Source organism: Bemisia tabaci, chromosome 7 (genome assembly GCF_918797505.1).
Source record: "Bemisia tabaci chromosome 7, PGI_BMITA_v3".
Classification (NCBI taxonomy): Eukaryota; Metazoa; Arthropoda; class Insecta; order Hemiptera; family Aleyrodidae; genus Bemisia; species Bemisia tabaci.
In genome coordinates, this window is record NC_092799.1 from 27,764,331 (window position 1) to 27,782,640 (window position 18,310).

Below are 18,310 nucleotides of genomic sequence, written 5' to 3' on the forward strand. Positions count from 1 at the left end.
TTGGATCCATAGCTCAACTCTTCGGTGTCATACCGTTAAATTTTCAACGAGCGGCTATTCGGAATTGCAATAATGACACTAGGGATGAGACTAGAAGGCTTGGAACGAACCTTCCGACAGAGTACGGGGTTGACAACCAGGAGTCACCTGGGTCTTTATCAGACAGTCGTTCATCAAGCTCGTACCTCAAATTCACTGAGCAGGTCCGCTCACGTAGCGGACCACTTTTTTTTCCGTGAAGGGAGCTGAAATTAGAAGCAAGTAAGCACAGTGACGCCGCTCATTCCCTTTGGTCCGAGACGGCGATAGTTGGAGTTAGTAACGTCCAAAAGTATAAACCTGAAGTTGTTAAAGATGAGCTTGAATTTAAGTGTTTTACACTTTTTGGTAATGGATCTGTTTTATTATTATTATAAATATTATTATTATTTTTATTATTATTTTTATTAATATTATTATTATTATTATTATTATTATTATTATTATTATTATTATTATTATTATTATTATTATTATTTATTGTTATTAGTATTGTTATTTAATATTATTATTATTATTTTTTATTGATTTATGTCGTTGTTTCATTAAGGCATGCCTAAATTAGCGAACTCCACAAGAAAACGACGTCATATTATTCGATTGAACGCGTAGCATTAACCTTGTATAAATTTTAAAACAAATCACGAGAGAACGCCGGCTGAGTATTGCTGCACAAAAGTGAGCTTTGTATCCCCGTGTTTGAGCGTCAAAAATCGTCAAGCTTCTTAACACGCGAGTCGGTGTTAAGTGCCAAGTCCGGCTTCCCCCCCCCCCCCTTCAAACCATCTCGGCCCCGCATCTATCCTCGGAGCACACGGACGGGTCGTCCTGTCGCCACCGAAAGAAGACAGAGACTGATACCTAATATTAAGAACTTCCCTCCCCGAGCTCCGCCCACTCTGCCGCTGGACCGAATGAGTAAACTCGGCTATGAGGCGAAGCTGGATAAAACGTATCACGGTAGGACGACATCTAAGAAATGTTGGTTAAATTAAGCTTAAAAAACCCTTTTTCGAGCGTCAGAAATTATCAACTTTCTGGAGGTGCGAGTCGCTGTTCGATTTTGTCATGATGCAGCTAGTCCCGCCAAATAACCGCTCGCTTCTATAAATGCTAATAAAAGGCTTGATGCGACCGCTGGATTTGCTCCCGCCGCGCGGCTTATAAGCTAACATCAAGCCTTGACTCAAAATGGGTAGTACCCAAAAACGTTAAGGTTGAACTGCACCGTTCCAAATCCCCCGTTTTCATGTGATAAGGGCCCAAAGAGTACGGTTGCTAAAGGATTCGGTGCTTATTGATATGTAGTGACTCCTCGGAGATTCCACGTTGCATCCGCCCCTTCAGGTATGCATGGGGTTTGGTTGTTTGAAAAATAAAGGAAAGAAAGTGACGACGCTGTAAGAGTTTTGAAATGATGCGAGTGCATTTTTTTTAAAAATAATGTTGCGTGAAAAGTTTGGGAAATGGGATGAAAATACTTTCCTACTTATACATGCTTATTCAAACTCCGGTCGATTCGATCGGAGAAAGAAAGCTAAGCATAAATTCATTTTAAAAACTTTCGAAAGAACAATTTATGGATACTGGATGCGATACTTCTGCAAGGCGCTTTAAGAAAGTTATAAGGACACCACTTATTCGCTTTGCTCAGAGACCGTCATTATTGAATAAAGTACCACCCAAAAGCATTAGCGTTAAATTGTTAGGAGCGAGGTCGAATTTAAAAGTTCTGCATTTCTTGCAACGCAACTGTTTTTAATAATTTCATGATCGAGATCGGGGAGATATTTCTATGTCCGAAGTCGGCTAGGCATATCCGTTTTTTCTAATTATTCAAACTTCGATTGATTTGATCAGATGATGGAAGATGCTACCGAGTCTCTTTGTAAAAAGAATCGGTGCTTGATATCTTTTCTAATCCGCGTGTCCGTAGGAACTATTTTAAGAAATTGGACGCGATACGTTTACAAGGCACGATGAAAAAGCTAGAGTGATGCTGCTAATTCCTTTTAAAAAATTCTAAGCGCCAAGTCCGGCTTTCCCCCCTCCCCCTTCAAACCCTCTCACCCCCGCATCCATCCTAGGAGCATACGGACGGGTCGTCTGGTCGCCACCGAGAGAAGAGAGAGACTGATACGTAATATTAAGAACTCCCCTCCCCGAGCTCCGCCCACTCTGCCGCTCGCCCGAAAGAGTAACTCGGCTATGGGACGAAGCCCCATAGGCCCTAACGCGGGGCATTTACCTTGTTTCCATTATTAAAACGTATCACGGTAGAGCGAAAAATAAGAAGTGGTGGTTAAAATAAGCCCACAAAACCCTTTTTCGAGCGTCAGAAATTAACAACTTTCTGAAGGTGCGAGTCGCTATTCGATTTTGTCATGAAGCAGCTGCTCCCCTCTTGTAAACGCCTGTTTCAAATAAGGTTCGTTGCGACTGCAGTGTCTGTTTTCGACGCGCGGCGTACAAGTTAACATTGAGCCTTGACTCGAAAATCGTACTACCCGAGAGCGTTAAGGTTACAGTGCACCGCTCGAACTATCCGTTTCTGCGTTATACAGAACCAAACAGTCCGGTCGCAATTGGATTCGGTGCTTATTGATATGTAGAGAGTTTTCGGAGATTCCGCGTTGCGTCTGCCCGTTCTTGTATGTATGGGGTTGGATTGTTTGATAAAAAAGGGAAAGAAAGTGACGAAGGACGTACTCCACCAATTCTGAGCCGAAGTGAATCTCTGAGTTGCAAGCACGACTGAAATCCTAAACTTGTCATTGTTAATTGTCTTATTTCCAAGAATTTCGAAAACTTCAATAAGTTTTATACACTTGCAGTATTTTGTAAACCCTCATTCAATGTAATCCATATTTTATTCTAAGCTTGGAAAATCAATGTGTACGATAATTCTAACTTCAATGACGCTATACCATAGAGTACAATAGAGTCGCAAAGTACTGGAGCGCCGATGAAGCCAATCCATGAACAGGTGTTTCCGAGCCGCGTGTGCCCCGAAAAGTGTGAACCAAGTTTGAACCCAACGGCATTTTGTAACACGGCGGCTTATGGAGAGATCAAGAACTGCTTGTGTTTTTTCGACATTTTATAATTCAATCAGCATTAATTTTTGCAAATTTTGCCATGAAAAGGTAGTCAATGCCATAATGAATCCATGGATGTAATTTACTCCTAGTAAATATTCATATTGGGATTTAATTTCTGACTTATACTAAGTGTGAACCAACCGGCATTTCTTATCACGGTGGCTTATTGTACTCTATGCGCTATACCCATATAATGAGGCTTTGAAGCCTAAATTTATCATACGAGCTAAAAAGAATAAATGGCAATTTCGTAGATTTTTACTGCAAAATTTTATTAAATATACCTGAGGTTTTTCGGCATGCGCAGTTTAATCTCTAGACGTATAACGAACTTTCTCCAAGGAAACTGCAGATGGTTTTAAATAAAGAGTACTCTAAATGAACTATTATGCACATGTAAATCAACAAGAATAAGGAATGAGGCGTTTGCGATTTTCACAATCGATATGCTCCTTAAGTCAATTTAAAAGTGATGAAAGATAAAGGTCGGAAGGCTTAAATGAGGAAAGTAAAAAGAAAGGAATCAAAATTAAAAAAAATGCTTGACGAATCGAATCGATAGGTATAATAAGAAATAACATGAGTACTAAGAAAGCAGCCCTTTGAAGGAGAAGTATAATTGTTAGCAGAAACCGATAGACTTAAAGTAAAATCACTGAAAGAAAATAAATTAAAAAGTAAAATTACAACCTGTAAGTTTTCTGGATTTCTTCCGCACTTTCCGAAAAAACACTTAGGTGACGACGTTGCGATGGAACGAACGGGACTAGAGTGAGTGTTTCGATGATTACCTGTTGCAGGCAATGTCCTCCTCGAATGAGAAGGCAAGATGGCTGCGTGGCGCGACAGGAACTCGAAGCAGTTCGGGCAATCTCTCACCAATACCTTTCATCCCATCCCTCCAATTAATCATATCGCAATGTAAAATGTCATTTTAGTTACCTAATGCTATCTATATTTTACAGTTACAAGCAAAATCTTGGAAACACTAATTCTGACGAACTTGATATCTTTTCTAGACCGCGCGATAGAGAACCAAGCAGTCCGGTTGAAAACGGAATCGATGACTATTAGTATGTTGTTACACTTTGGAGATTTCGCGTTGCCTCTGCCCGTTCTGGTATGCATGGGGTTTGGTTGTTTGAAAAACAAGGGAAGAAAAGTGACGACGCTAAGAGCTCCAAAATGATACGAGTGTATTAAAAAAATAAATGATGCTTTCAAGAATGGGGAAATGGGATATGAATACATTACTAATAATACATTGTTTGAAGAGACTTCTAAAAGAACGAATTGATAATACTAAATGCAATTTATTTGCGAGGCACGGCGCAAAAAGCTACAATCGAGCCGCTGCTTCTTTTTGGTTCGAGACCGCGATAGTTGGAATTAGTATCATCCGAAAGTATAAACCTGAAGTTGTTAAAGATGAGCTTGAATTTAAGTGTTTTAAACTTACTGGGAATGCAACTGTTTTTAAGATTTTCATGATCGAAAATGGGGAGAACGATGATTAAAATATTATTTAAAGAATTTTTATTTATAATTTTTACTATTATTTATTATTATTTATCCCTTTAATTATATTTATTCTTTTTGAAGAAAAAATCTTAACTTCGTTGCTTTAAATCAGAGGAAAACTACTGAAAAGCAATTGAACAGCTTTTGGAAAAATCATGCCAAGTCCGAACCCCGTCGGAAATATTCAGAGGCCCAAGTGAACTGAAATAATTTATAATTTTTTACATTTTGTTTTTATTTAAGTGCCAAGACCGGCTTCCCCCCCCCTTTAACGCCTCTCACCCCCGCATCCATCCTCGGAGCACACGGACGGGTCGTCCTTTCGCCACCGAGAGAAGAGAGAGACTGATACCTAATATTAAGAACTCCCCTCCCCGCACCCCGCCCACTCTGCCGCTGGCCCGAGAGAGTAAACTCGGCTATGAAACGAAGCCGCAATATTGGCCCCAACGCTCGGCATTTACCTTGTATCCATTTTTAAAGCGTATCACGGTAGAACGAAAAATAAAAAGTGGTGGTTAGAAGCCTCCGAAAGAACAATTTAAGGATTCTGGATGTGATTCTTCTGCAAGGCGCTTTAAGAAAGTTATAGTGACACCACTGACCGGCTTCCCCCCCCCCCTCCTTCAACGCCTCTCGCCCTCACATCCATCCTCGGAGCACACGGACGGGTCGTCCTTTCGCCACCGAGAGAAGACAGAGACTGATACCTAATATTAAGAACTCCCCTCCCCGAACCCCGCCCACTCTGCCGCTGGCCCGAGAGAGTAAACTCGGCTATGAAACGAAGCCGCAATATTGGCCCCAACGCTCGGCATTTACCTTGTATCCATTTTTAAAGCGTATCACGGTAGAACGAAAAATAAGAAGTGGTGGTTAGAAGCCTCCGAAAGAACAATTTAAGGATCCTGGATGTGATTCTTCTGCAAGGCGCTTTAAGAAAGTTATAGTGACACCACTGACCGGCTTCCCCCCCCTCCTTCAACGCCTCTCGCCCTCACATCCATCCTCGGAGCACACGGACGGGTCGTCCTTTCGCCACCGAGAGAAGACAGAGACTGATACCTAATATTAAGAACTCCCCTCCCCGAACCCCGCCCACTCTGCCGCTGGCCCGAGAGAGTAAACTCGGCTATGGAACGAAGCCAGGATATAGGCCCTAACGCGGGGAATTGTAATACGTATCACGGTAAAACGACAACTAAGAAGTGTTGGTTAAAATAAGCCCAAAAATACCTTTTTCGAGCGTCAAAAATCATCAACTTTCTGAAGGTGCGAGTCGCTGTTCGATTTTGTCATGATGCAGCTAGTCCCGCCAAATAACCGCTCGCTTCGAATAAGGCTTGACGCGACCGCTGGATTTGCTCCCGCCGCGCGGCTTATAAGCTAACATCAAGCATTGACTCAAAATGTGTAGTACCCAAAAACGTTAAGGTTTAACTGCACCGTTCCAAATCCCCCGTTTTTACGTGAAAGGGGCCCAAAGAGTCCGGATGCAATAGGATTCGGTGCTTATTGATATGTAGTGACTCCTCGGAGATTCCACGTTGCATCCGCCCCTTCGGGTATGCATGGGGTTCGGTTGATTGAAAAATAAAGGAAGGAAAGTGACGACGTTGTAAGAGTTTTGAAATGATGCGAGTGCATTTTTTTTAAAAATAATGTTGCGTGAAAAGTTTGGGAAATGGGATGAAAATACTTTCCTAATTATACATGCTTATTCAAACTCCGGTCGATTCGATCGGAGAAAGAAAGCTAAGCGTAAATTCATTTTTAAAACTTTCGAAAGAACAATTTATGGATACTGGATGCGATACTTCTGCAAGGCAGACATTTTCACTAACAATATTACACATAAAAATACAAAGAAAAGATGAATCATTTATTTAGCTCGGGCTTCTAAGCGGCTAATTTTTTCGTTCAACAATTGAATTTGCACATTGAGTGCTTCGATGGTTTTTAGAAGCGTGTTGATAATATCAGATTGATTGGAGTTTGACTCATCATTTTTAACTGCTTGCGCAAAAGACTTTTCTAATGGCTTTGGCTTAGCTACGTTTGTTGTTTTATTTTTTTTACCCATTTGGGGAAAGTTTTTCTCATTATTTTCCGGGTTTTTCTTTCGTTTGAGTTGTTGTTTTCTCGCCATTTGGAATTCCTTGGTGAAAGGACAGCCCCTGTAGCTGGCCGGGTGACCTACAGCACCGCAGTTAGCACATTTGGGGTTAATGATCTTGCCCTGGAAAACACATTCAGCCCATTGCATATGTCATACTGATAACACTATTCAATCGTGCGGATTCTCTTATGAAAATTAAACTTTTCGGAAGCATAGTGGAGAGAATTATGGGTCATAAAATCCTCTAAATATCTCCACACCGCTCCACACAAGCTTATGGAACTCGAATCTTTGCCTGTATTGGCGATGAAAACGGGCCGAATGCATGTCTCATACAGATCACACCATTTAACACTGCGGATTCTATTGTGAAAATTAAACTTCTCGGAGCCATAGTGGAGAGAATTATGGGTCGTAAAATCCTCTAATTATCTGCACAGCGCTTCACACGAGTTATGGAACTCGTCTCTATGCGCGGTAGCCGACGTATTGCTGTAGGTTGAGATTGGCGGCATGTTAGCCCCTTCATTGCACCGGAATACAACCCTACCTACAGCGTGGCCATAGTGGGAGGTTTCTCATTCCTTGTCATGGCGTGAGCCACTCGGGCTTTGAAGCCTAAATTTATCATACGAGCTAAAAAGAATAAATGGCAATTTCGTAGAATTTTACTGCAAAATTTTATTAAATATACCTGAGGTTTTTCGGCATGCGCAGTTTAATCTCTAGACGTATAACGAACTTTCTCCAAGGAAACTGCAGATGGTTTTAAATAAAGAGTACTCTAAATGAACTATTATGCACATGTAAATCAACAAGAATAAGGAATGAAGCGTTAGCGATTTTCACAATCGATATGCTCCTTAAGTCAATTTAAAAGTGATGAAAGATAAAGGTCGGAAGGCTTAGAAACTAGTCTCCGGAAAACTGGATAAAACAGCCTCCAAAAGTGACTTCATCGACGATCCAGTACTTTGCGACTCTATTGTACTCTATACGCTATACCCATATAATGAGGTTTTGAAGCCTAAATTTATCATACGAGCTAAAAAGAATAAATGGCAATTTCGTAGAATTTTACTGCAAAATTTTAAATTTTATTAAATATACCTGAGGTTTTTCGGCATGCGCAGTTTAATCTCTAGACGTATAACGAACTTTCTCCAAGGAAACTGCAGATGGTTTTAAATAAAGAGTACTCTAAATGAACTATTATGCACATGTAAATCAACAAGAATAAGGAATGAGGCGTTGCGATTTTCACAATCGATATGCTTCTTAAGTCAATTTAAAAGTGATGAAAGATAAAGGTCGGAGGGCTTAAATGAGGAAAGTAAAAAGAAAGGAATCAAAATTAAAAAAAAATGCTTGACGAATCGAATCGATAGGTATAATAAGAAATAACATGAGTACTAAGAAAGCAGCCCTTTGAAGGAAAAGTATAATTGTTAGCAGAAACCGATTGACTTAAAGTAAAATCACTGAAAGAAAATAAATTAAAAAGTAAAATTACAACCTGTAAGTTTTCTGGATTTCTTTCGCACTTTCCGAAAAAACACTCAGGTGACGACGTTTCGATGGAACGAACGGGACTAGAGTGAGTGTTTCGATGATTACCTGTTGCAGGCAATGTCCTCCTCGAATGAGAAGGCGAGATGGCTGCGTGGCGCGACAGGAACTCAAAGCAGTTCGGGCAGTCTCTAACCAATGTAATCGTTTAGAGGCTGCCGAGTACGGGATAAGTATATGGGATAAGTATAATTTAAAGGATAGAAGATAAAATTACAAAGTGTGATTGTAAAAAATCTTCGAAAGTGATCTTTGCAGTTTCATCAGATGCTTGCAATTCATTTTACTCCTCAATAAGAGCTGAAATCATGGTAAAATGTGATGATAGCTGCTGAATTCATGTATGTTATTTGTTTCTTACACGAATTGGAATCTGCTCTAGAAAAATAAGTTTATGCACTTTTGTTGACGAGTCATCAGAGGGCGATATTACGAGTGTATAGTACTTGTGGAAGATACGCCTAACAGAAACCCTGCCACTGTGAGACTACTAATTTTTAAACGTTCATTTATGTGCTTACAAGCTCAGTAATAAGGACCAGTGTCTGTACTGGTAGCATAAAGAAATGAAGAATGACGGAAATGGATTTCTGGAGAAGATCTGTAGGAATTTCTAAGAGAGATCGAGTCCGCAACGAAAGAATGCGTTAAATCACAGGATTCGAAAATGACATTATACTCGACGTCATGACCGGACACCTTGTCTGGTATGAGCACGTCAATAGAATGATGGACGGAAGGCTGCCAAAGGAGTTGCTTAATAAAGTTTCTCCTGGAAGGAGACAAAAGGGACGCTCAGTCAAAGAGTGGCGACAGAGGGTTTATAAGAAATAAGGATTTGCCAATTCCTTGAGAAACATTCGGAAGATAGAGGACTTGGCGACTAGGTATTGCAAAGCGCCAGAGACCTCTGTAAAAGCGGCTTTATACATAATTGTACAATTCGTTTATCATATTTGGAGGACGCATGTAAAACGATGTTTTTTTTTAAAAAAATAATTTTTTCGTTTTAACCTTGCATACAAATTTTTGTTTTAATTGAATTTATTTCACAATATTTTTCACAACTTTAAATATTAATAAAATATTTTAAATGAATCCAAACCAACACTCACTTGACGACAGGAACTGCACGTACCGGCGCTCGATAATTTTGTCTACTCACTACAATTATTACCATTCACTCTTAATCATTAAAATTTACACGTTAAAGAATCGATGATGAGGTTGATCTGCTCGTATATTTCGCGCTGGTCTCTGTCACCGTTTACAATATATACGTTTAGTTCGTTGCACAGCCAGTCGTCATACATTACTTCCAACTCTTGCAGATATTCCAAAGTTACGGCTTTTTCTTCCAATCTGTTTCGCTGTTTCATCCTTTCGTAGCATATAGCGGGGCTCGTTTTGAGGTAGATAATACAGTCCGTTTTCATCCTATTTTCTTCACACACAATGTCTCTCCATCCCCGTAATATTTCATACTGGTTTGCTGATATGTATCCCTTCTGCAAAGAGCATCTGGCAAAAACATTTATACAACTATCTAAACTCCGCTCTGTGAGTAGCACTTTCATCGGTCGATTTTTGTACCAATTGGCCAGAGTCTGAAGGACGACGTTTTGAAACTGGAAAGAGTATTTTGCTGGATCCTCATAGAATAATTTAAGCCAGTTGATGCCGCGATAGGATTTCCATTGGAAGATGGGCTCCGAAACCACTCCGATTAGATTGGTATAGGACCTCTTTACATAATCATCCAGATGATCCATAACACACGATTTTCCAGCCGCTATACCACCTTCAAGGGATATTCTGTAGGGATGAGATTCACCTAAGTCCGAATAAGAAGCCAACATTTTCTATATTTTTACCGGTAAATACCGGCTCTACACTGTCACGTTCTTTTTGGAACACTGGACGTACACAGGAAAAGCAGTGCCAAACACTCGAAGCACGTGCATCTGCTGGAACGACTGTAGTAAGACTGCCAACTGCTAGTAGTGGCTCGACACCGACCCAAATCGTCGCTCGACTGCTGAAGAATACACCAATCCTGCGAGTCACACTTCGGCGCGAAATTGGATTTAAAAAATACTTGGGTTGAAAACTTTGCAAAAATACACACATCAAGAATATAAAAAAAAAACCATCCCTTACAGTTTAAGTGCGCGTCTTATTGGGTTAAACTTCAGTCCGCGCATAGAATCAAACGGTGGACCTTTGCCGGTATGCATTACTTCCCATTACTTGTAATTTGTTTGCAGAAATTCGACTGGGATCTCCTCGTTTTTAAAGTCAACAAAGTAGCCGGATGGTACTTATTTTCGTAGACGGCTTGATTTGGAGAATTAAAAACAAGAAACCATGTCATTCTATCACCCGCAAACACCTATAGATACGGCACAGCAATTTGCAAACTCTGGACGAAGCGAGAGCCGCTTACCACAATAAAGTTAATAAATAAATGCTTCTAGTGCTGCTCTGCATCAAGTTGTACGTGGTTATATTTCACGTTCACGGTAGAGTACAATGACTCCTCCAGGGTAGATCGAAGAAATGCACTCCACGCGAAGGGCCCAGCTGGCGATAGATGGCTTATTAACCTGGCTACGGCTATATAACCCCTCAGTAGTACAGTTGAAAGTCGTCAACCACTTCCTCTTCCTCATGTTTTATTCTTTGGGATAATTTCAATTCTGAGATCTTCACTAATCAATAGACGTTCTGAGGCGTGGCAACTTACAAGTAGTCTTTCGTGCGTATTAAAAGTGCTTTCGCGCCCGACGAAAAGTTAAATAACGGTGTGTTTAGATCGACTTGTGAAGTTTTCTCGTGTGAAGCTTCTTTTGAATTGTGCGCGGATATCATTGAAAACACGAGGTTACGGCATACACACGATCCAGGGTCGGCTACTATATTATTTGGAGATATGTCGGAGCCATCACTGGAGGGAAACGCAACGGTATGTACTTGACAATTTTAAACGGTTTTTGACGGTGTCAGTGGAAAACATGAGAGTGAGTTTTCCTTGAGTTATTCTGGAAAAATTTAGCTCTTTTGAGAGGAATTTAGAAACATAAAAAATATAAGAGAACCTCTTCTGACATTCGACTTTGGTAAAACTACCATAATAGTACTGTTTAAACGCATTCACGAGTCCTCGGATAAAATTATTGACTTCTCTAGGGCTTCCTAGAGTTTCCCTAACGGTACCCACGCCTTAACACGTAATTTGAAGGTCAGCGAAGACTGAACGGAGCTTTTGACCTACAGCCATTTGTTCAATATTAATTGTAAAATATAGAAAAACTGGCCCATATTCGATCTGCTGGCCGGAAATCTTGTTTGTTCTTTTCTCCCTTTTTTCTCTTTCTTACCTTTCAGTACTTAGCTGGAAATTTGGGCGTAGTTCTGTACTCGGGCTTCTTTTTATTCCTTTGAACGATGCTCCCTATACAGTTCCGTACTTTAGCTTTTTTTATTTGAAGGAAGTTGGATTGCCATAAGGAATGTAATCTTCATTATGTTGTGAAAACAAAAATATAGAACTTTATGCAAAATCAAAACAAATTAAAAATGAAATCTCTTTTAAGAGTAAATTAAGCAAATTAAAACTTCTTGAACAATTAAAACTTCCATCACATATCTGGAATCACAGAAACACTTACTTCGCACAATCAAGCCGTCCCATTTTAGCCGTCTTTCGTCAGGGGGTTTGTGTGTGTCACGTCAGCAATTGTGTTGAGGAGGGATAGGAAGGGGTCTTCTTTTAATCTCTTCGTTCCTTGTGCCATAAAAATTCTCAAAAATGGTCACCAAACGCTTCCTTCTTCACGCCACCTCGTGCAAGGCGTCTCCTTCTGGGGTCTTCACTGACTTTGAATTTTGATGCTGCTTTACCTTTTTCATGTTAAAGATTTTTAAAAGTTCTCGATTTCTTCAACAATAGAAGCTGCCTTTAACTCTAATGATTCCGCTTTGTTATAGAATAGACTTTGTAGTATTATTTCAATAAAACATGCAAACTTTCAGAAATCCAAAAAAAAGAAAGAATAATGGAGAGAAAAAATTTAAAAGAAATTTAAATAGTCAAAAAAAAGAATTTAAAGAATTCTTCTGCGATCTAAAGTCTACTGGGAACCAATAGTCGTACATCATTTTTAAAGTTAGGCAGAACATCTTAATTTGTCCACTAATTTCCCATTTTGGACCATTGTGCAATGAAAATTTGATAAACTGAACTCGAATGAATGCATTGCAGACGGATAAGAACATTGTTCCCCATGATCTCTGCAGAAGACCAACAATTTTACTTCCATTATTAAAAAGTTTGACAAGGAATCCTTATCTATCCACGATTTCTCCCCATTTTAGACCACTGTACGTCCAGAATTTTTGAAACTGAAGACAATCACATGCACGGGGGCTCAATAAGAACATTTACAGCCCAAACCCATCAATGGTGTAACTTTCTCGTCCATTTTTCCCGTATTTTTGCTGTAAAAATGTTGTTCAGAATGATGGCGATTCGGCAATTTTGTCCCCCCATTCCTCAAAAACGGTGGGTATACTCAAGCTAAAATTTTTACCAGAGTTTTAGGATATCATAAGGTATCGTTTGGGCCCGGTTTCAGAAAAATACCTTCTGGCCCAAATTGTGCCATTCTTGGCGTCGCTCTTTGAAAGATAGAAATTTACCGCAATGACAATAACATCAGCGGACGCGTTAGGCGCAACCATGGAAACAGAAAAGACGCTATGAAATTGTATACACAACGTATATACCACTGCCAGTCGTACGCTTATATGCCTTTTAGCTTTTTTTAACTAATTATCGAAGAAAATACATAAGAGCGTATCTTCGGCTCTTACACTATAAAATTTCGTTTTCTTACCGCTTACGGGTGAACACACCGCTGACCGCAAACCACACCCACCCTATGTTAAACAGACACGTAAAAGAGTCACGCCTAAGTACAAAGATCCCACTAGGGTCTGACGAAGCTGTTAGAAGTTAAATTGGTACGTGTTTTAGGAGCTTTGACATTTTTCAACTCTTCGTTTGACTCTACAACTTCCTTAATTTTAACCTCAACGGACCGTGCTTCTTTCTTGTTGCATTCTGTAGCTGTTTCTTGTTGCATTCTGTAGCTGTTTCTTGGTGCTCTCATCGCCTTTCTGTCGCAGTAATTATTTAAAATGAACGTATTTTTGCGAGACGGAATTAAGCGCCCACGTAATTTCCTTTTAAGGATTTTAGAATCCCGAATAGCGCGTTTCGTCAAACGGAACTAAGCGCTGTAGAAAAGCATTGCGAGCATAGGACAGGACGAGGATCGCGCGGTTTCTACAGCACCCGCCAATCTAAGGACCCCTCTCTCTTCCTCCTCATATGGCGCTCAGTTTTTATTCCACAACTAATATTCATTCAATTGATACTTGTAGCTAATACAATTTTTCTTTTTCTTATTGCAGTTCATTGCGGAACCAGTTGTATCGGAATTTCGTGGGGTCGATGAAAATCAGCACTCTCCTTCGATGGTCAAGTGTAATGCCACCGCTAGCCAATCAACAGATGCGTTACCATTGGAAGAACCGAATGGAACGGATCTTGATCGGATACATCAACAAACCGCAGACGATAATTTAAACCTTTTCTTTCGAAGAGACATTGTTTTTCTTGATAAATCTTCTTCTAATGAAATTTCAGACATTGAACCATGGGTGGCTGACAATATAAAATTAAATTTTTTAATTTGTTCCTCATGGTCGAAAGAAGAGTTGCAAGCGAAGTTCCAGGCGATTTTTCCTGATCGACTAACCGATAAGTTCCAAATACTTCGGTGTAATAAGGGAATTCTCTTTCCTGCTTCATTTTGCTATCCCAATTATAAACCGAACGCGGTAGATTTATATTTTCATTTCTACGACGACAAACAAATTTATTTAAGGAACTACACCGATGAATTGTTGTGTCGTCTAAGCAAGTGCAGGAGGAGGTTGAATTTTGACTGCGAACAAGAGATCAACGTAGCACCATCATCATCAATAAACAGTGCTAATTATGAATTCATTGTTGATGAAACTCATTCTACTCATTCGAGTGCTCAAAAACAAATCAAGGAAGATGATTTTACGGCGCTGAATCTATTCGGAAATGACCAATCCCTTGATCCTTTTGAGGAGGAGGAACCAGTTGTATCGGAGTTTCGTGGGGTCTATGAAAATCAGCACTCTCCTTCGATGGTCAAGTGTAATGCCACCGCTAGCCAATCAATAGATGCGTTACCATTGGAGGAACCGAATGGAACGGATCTTGATCGGATACATCAACAAACCGCAGACGATAATTTAAAACTTTTCTTTCGAAGAGACATTGTTTTTCTTGATAATTCGTCTTCTAATGTAATTTCAGACATTGAACCATGGGTGGCTGACAACGTTAAAATAAATTTTCTAATTAATTCCTCATGGTCGAAAGAAGAGTTGCAAGCGAAGTTCCAGGCGATTTTTCCTGATCGACTAACTGATAAGTTCCAAATACTTCGGTGCGATAATGGAATCCTCGTACCTGCAGTATGTCGCTATCGCAATTATGAGCCGAACGGGGTAGATTTATATTTATATTTCTCCGACGAAAAAAAAATTTATTTAAGGAACTACACCGATGAATTGTTGTGTCGTCTAAGCAAGTGCAGGAGGAGGTTGAATTTTGACTGCGAACAAGAGATCAACGTAGCACCATCATCATCAATAAACAGTGCTAATGACGAATTCATTGTTGATGAAACTCATTCTACTCATTCGAGTGCTCAAAATCAAATCAAGGAAGATGATTTAACGGCGCTGAATCCATCCGGAGACGACCAATCCCTTGATCCCTTCGAGGTAATTCAAACTCATAAAAACACAGACAATTTTTTCGACGAACTTGGTCCAGAAATTGTAGGACCGCAGGTGTTAGTTTCAAGAAATAGCCCGTATGAAGGTTTGCGTTCGTATGTCGAATCGGACCATTTTAATGTTTGGAGAAACTTTCAGGTAGAGTTCCGCGACGAGTTCGCATCAGATGTCGGAGGGTTATCGCGTGAATTCCTCGATTTGCTAGTCACCCATACGTTCAATAGTTCCATGTTTCATGGTGACGGTAAAGCGAAGCGCTTAAGATTGAGCTTGTCGCATTTACAAAATGATCATTACTATTTGGCTGGAATCACTATTGCTTTGAATATAATCCATCGAGGACCTTCCTGTTCTTTCATGAGTGATGATCTCTACGATTCCCTACTGGGCAAAAGGGTTTCTACATGGTCAGCTTCTGATATTGACGACGACAGTTGGCGCTACGCTTTGACGCAATTGGAGGCTTGCAAGGATATTGAAACCGCGCAACAAGTCTTGAAAGGCGCTCTCTTCCAAGGGTTAGGAATTGACCCGTTCGTAACGATAATGGCAGAAGTTACGAAAGTGATTCGTGGTAAGAATTTACAAAAATACCTACTTATAAGCTTATCAAATTGTAGCTATTCATCATGCTTACACGCTGCGAGCCAAGCGAGTATCTCCGCGTATTCCTGACGCGTAGATACACGACCTGAGCGTCGGTATTACTATTGTCAAATGTCGTGGTCTGCTTTGATATAAGCGCATCCTCTCCTTCCATCAGTCTTGATTCCTTCAATTATTCACGACTTCTCAAACGGATTTCATGAGATTCATCTTAAGTACGCTTAAAGGTGTCTGATAGTAATCAACGGAAAGGAAAACAAATTGACTCGAAAAGGTAATACTTTAGTAAAAATACTATCGAGGAGGGGGGTTTTTCTCTCTTAATTTTCCTTTTCTGCATCGCAACTATAAATTTAACGTGTTGCTTTTATTATCTGTTGCAGATTGTTTGGAATATTATTTTGTTCATCGAGTGGCTGCTCCGATGAAACAGCTACGCAAAGGGCTCAAAGTTGGTGGTTTCTTTCGGATCATCAAAAGTAACTCCTCGTTCTTTCGCGGGCTGTTTGTCGCACAAAATAAACCGTTGACTGTAGAAACAATGGAGACGTTATGTACCGTTAAGAGACATATTAATCCAGAAGGTGTAGAGTACGCGTTGGAAACTAAGGTTTTAGTCCATTGGAGTTGGTTCTTGGAGGACCTGAAAGGTTAGTACTCACGAGAAATCTTCTTTTTTAAAGTCTCTGCCACATGTGCGGTTATCATTCGTTAAATACGGACGACGATGGTTATGATCATCATCCGAATATAAAAAAGCCGCGTAGGTACTTGCACCCTTACTTATCTTGGTAAGGATATTTTCGGCTTGCAAGCTTCGCCATTATTGACGACAAACTCGACTAGTTTGTTTTGTTTATTATTTCTTTCTTTTCCTTGTTTTTCATTTTACCTATTATTTTCCAGACTATCTTTTTTCATCAAGAAATTACCTTTTGAATTTATTCTACTGTCATTTTAAATCGTTTTTCAGTTGGAAGAGAAACTGACGGTCAAACATTAGAACTACTTCTTGGATGGATAACAGGATGCACCACAATACCGTTTGGAGGATTTAATCGTCGCATACAAATAATGTTCCTTCACGGAGAAAGTAATCCTCTGCCTACGGCGAATACTTGCGCATTACAGATACATCTTCCCGTAGTGAATGTGAATTACAGAGATTTCAAACAGTTCATGCTGAAAGCAATGACAATGGGTAAGGTATTTGGTATTGGATGAGAAGTTTCTGATTTTCTTTCTTTTTCTCTCACAAAAAACTTAAGTACCTTTACTTATATCATTGTAATTAAAAACAATTTTAATAGACATCACTCAGCATTCTCCGTTTTCTAGTTTGAAACTCAGAGCATTAGCAAAAGAATAATCTATCCCCGTTTAAAGCATGAGATTATCAAAGGAGTTTGTTTCCATATAAACTATTGGAGCGTAAATATGCTTCGGTCGATATCCAAGAAATGACGTTGATAATACAGTTCCTTGCTGCTCATTGCAGGAACAATTATAGGTATAAGTTTTTTTTTTCCTATTAATTAGGTAATTCTACTACCTTCTACTTCCAGTAAGATTTGTGTACATAATAGTTGGATGAATCAAGTTTTTAAATGATCAGGTCACATAACTCTTATATACAATTGACATGACTGTTTATTACTTAGCTGTAAGTACCCGAAAAATTTTTATGTAAAATAATGCTTATAAAATGCGTTACTTCAATGAATAAACTTAAACTTAAACTTAAAACAGTAATCTTCCTTTTATTATTCTTATATTCATGTAGAAGATAGTAATTGGATTGCATTTTGCAATTTGGAACTATAAATTCTGGCTCTTCTGGAAAAACACTTATGTGCATAGGGAAACTATTGGCACATACGTTGTTTTAAAACCAAGCTAAAATTTATAGTTCCAAATTGCAAAATGTAATCCAATTATCCTTACCCTTCCCCATTCTAGTTTCAGTTTTTCCATATTCGTGCTGTTTCAACATTTTAGCAGGGAAATCTCTTTTGTAAGTGAAAAAATTAAAAGGAGTGTTTAACAAATCTACATCTTCTTTGTGAGCGGATAAGCTTACACATTCATAACGTAAAAGTGAAAAGTGTAAAATCGGACTTATAAAAGTAGAATTTTAGAATGAATTCTTCATTCACAATTAACAGAGTCCGTCCATGCAGAAAATGGGCTTACCTACGCATAAATCCAAATTTTACAAGAGACTCAAAGAGCCGACTGTATTAGTGTTGTTTGCATAGCTGATGAAAGTAGGTATTCTATAAAATAAATTTTAAACAGCGATTACAAAGGCTCTCCTAAAAGTTCGCACTGCTTCTTTTTCTCCACAAGGCGAAGGAGAGCAGAAATGTAAAGGCGGTTTGTGTCAGGTTGTAATTCTAGTAATTACTTACCATATAGAAAATCATGTAAGATTGATAAGGAATAAGCC

General features: G+C 39.4%; 2 protein-coding genes across 2 annotated transcripts; one reads left to right on the forward strand and one right to left on the reverse strand.

Annotated features, from left to right (window-relative positions):
* Window positions 1-9,542: 9,542 nt before the first annotated feature.
* On the reverse strand, window positions 9,543-10,208 carry LOC109035515 (deoxynucleoside kinase). Its single transcript, XM_019049168.2, has one exon. The coding sequence runs from the start codon at window positions 10,206-10,208 to the stop codon at window positions 9,543-9,545; it is 666 nt and encodes a 221-aa protein (XP_018904713.2).
* Window positions 10,209-15,943: 5,735 nt separating this feature from the next.
* LOC140224956 (G2/M phase-specific E3 ubiquitin-protein ligase-like) lies at window positions 15,944-17,488 on the forward strand. The gene is made up of 2 exons (XM_072302086.1): window positions 15,944-16,511; window positions 16,835-17,488. The coding sequence occupies exons 1-2, from the start codon at window positions 16,286-16,288 to the stop codon at window positions 17,083-17,085; spliced, it is 477 nt and encodes a 158-aa protein (XP_072158187.1). The 5' UTR covers window positions 15,944-16,285; the 3' UTR covers window positions 17,086-17,488.
* Window positions 17,489-18,310: the final 822 nt, after the last annotated feature.

Excerpts from the sequence above, each read along its gene's own strand:
- LOC109035515 (XM_019049168.2), bottom strand. The coding sequence starts at position 10,208 with ATGTTGGCTTCTTATTCGGACTTAGGTGAATCTCATCCCTACAGAATA.
- LOC140224956 (XM_072302086.1), top strand. The coding sequence starts at position 16,286 with ATGAAACAGCTACGCAAAGGGCTCAAAGTTGGTGGTTTCTTTCGGATC. Across the intron at positions 16,512-16,834 it reads GTTCTTGGAGGACCTGAAAG|TTGGAAGAGAAACTGACGGT; the intron begins GTTAGTACTCAC and ends ATCGTTTTTCAG.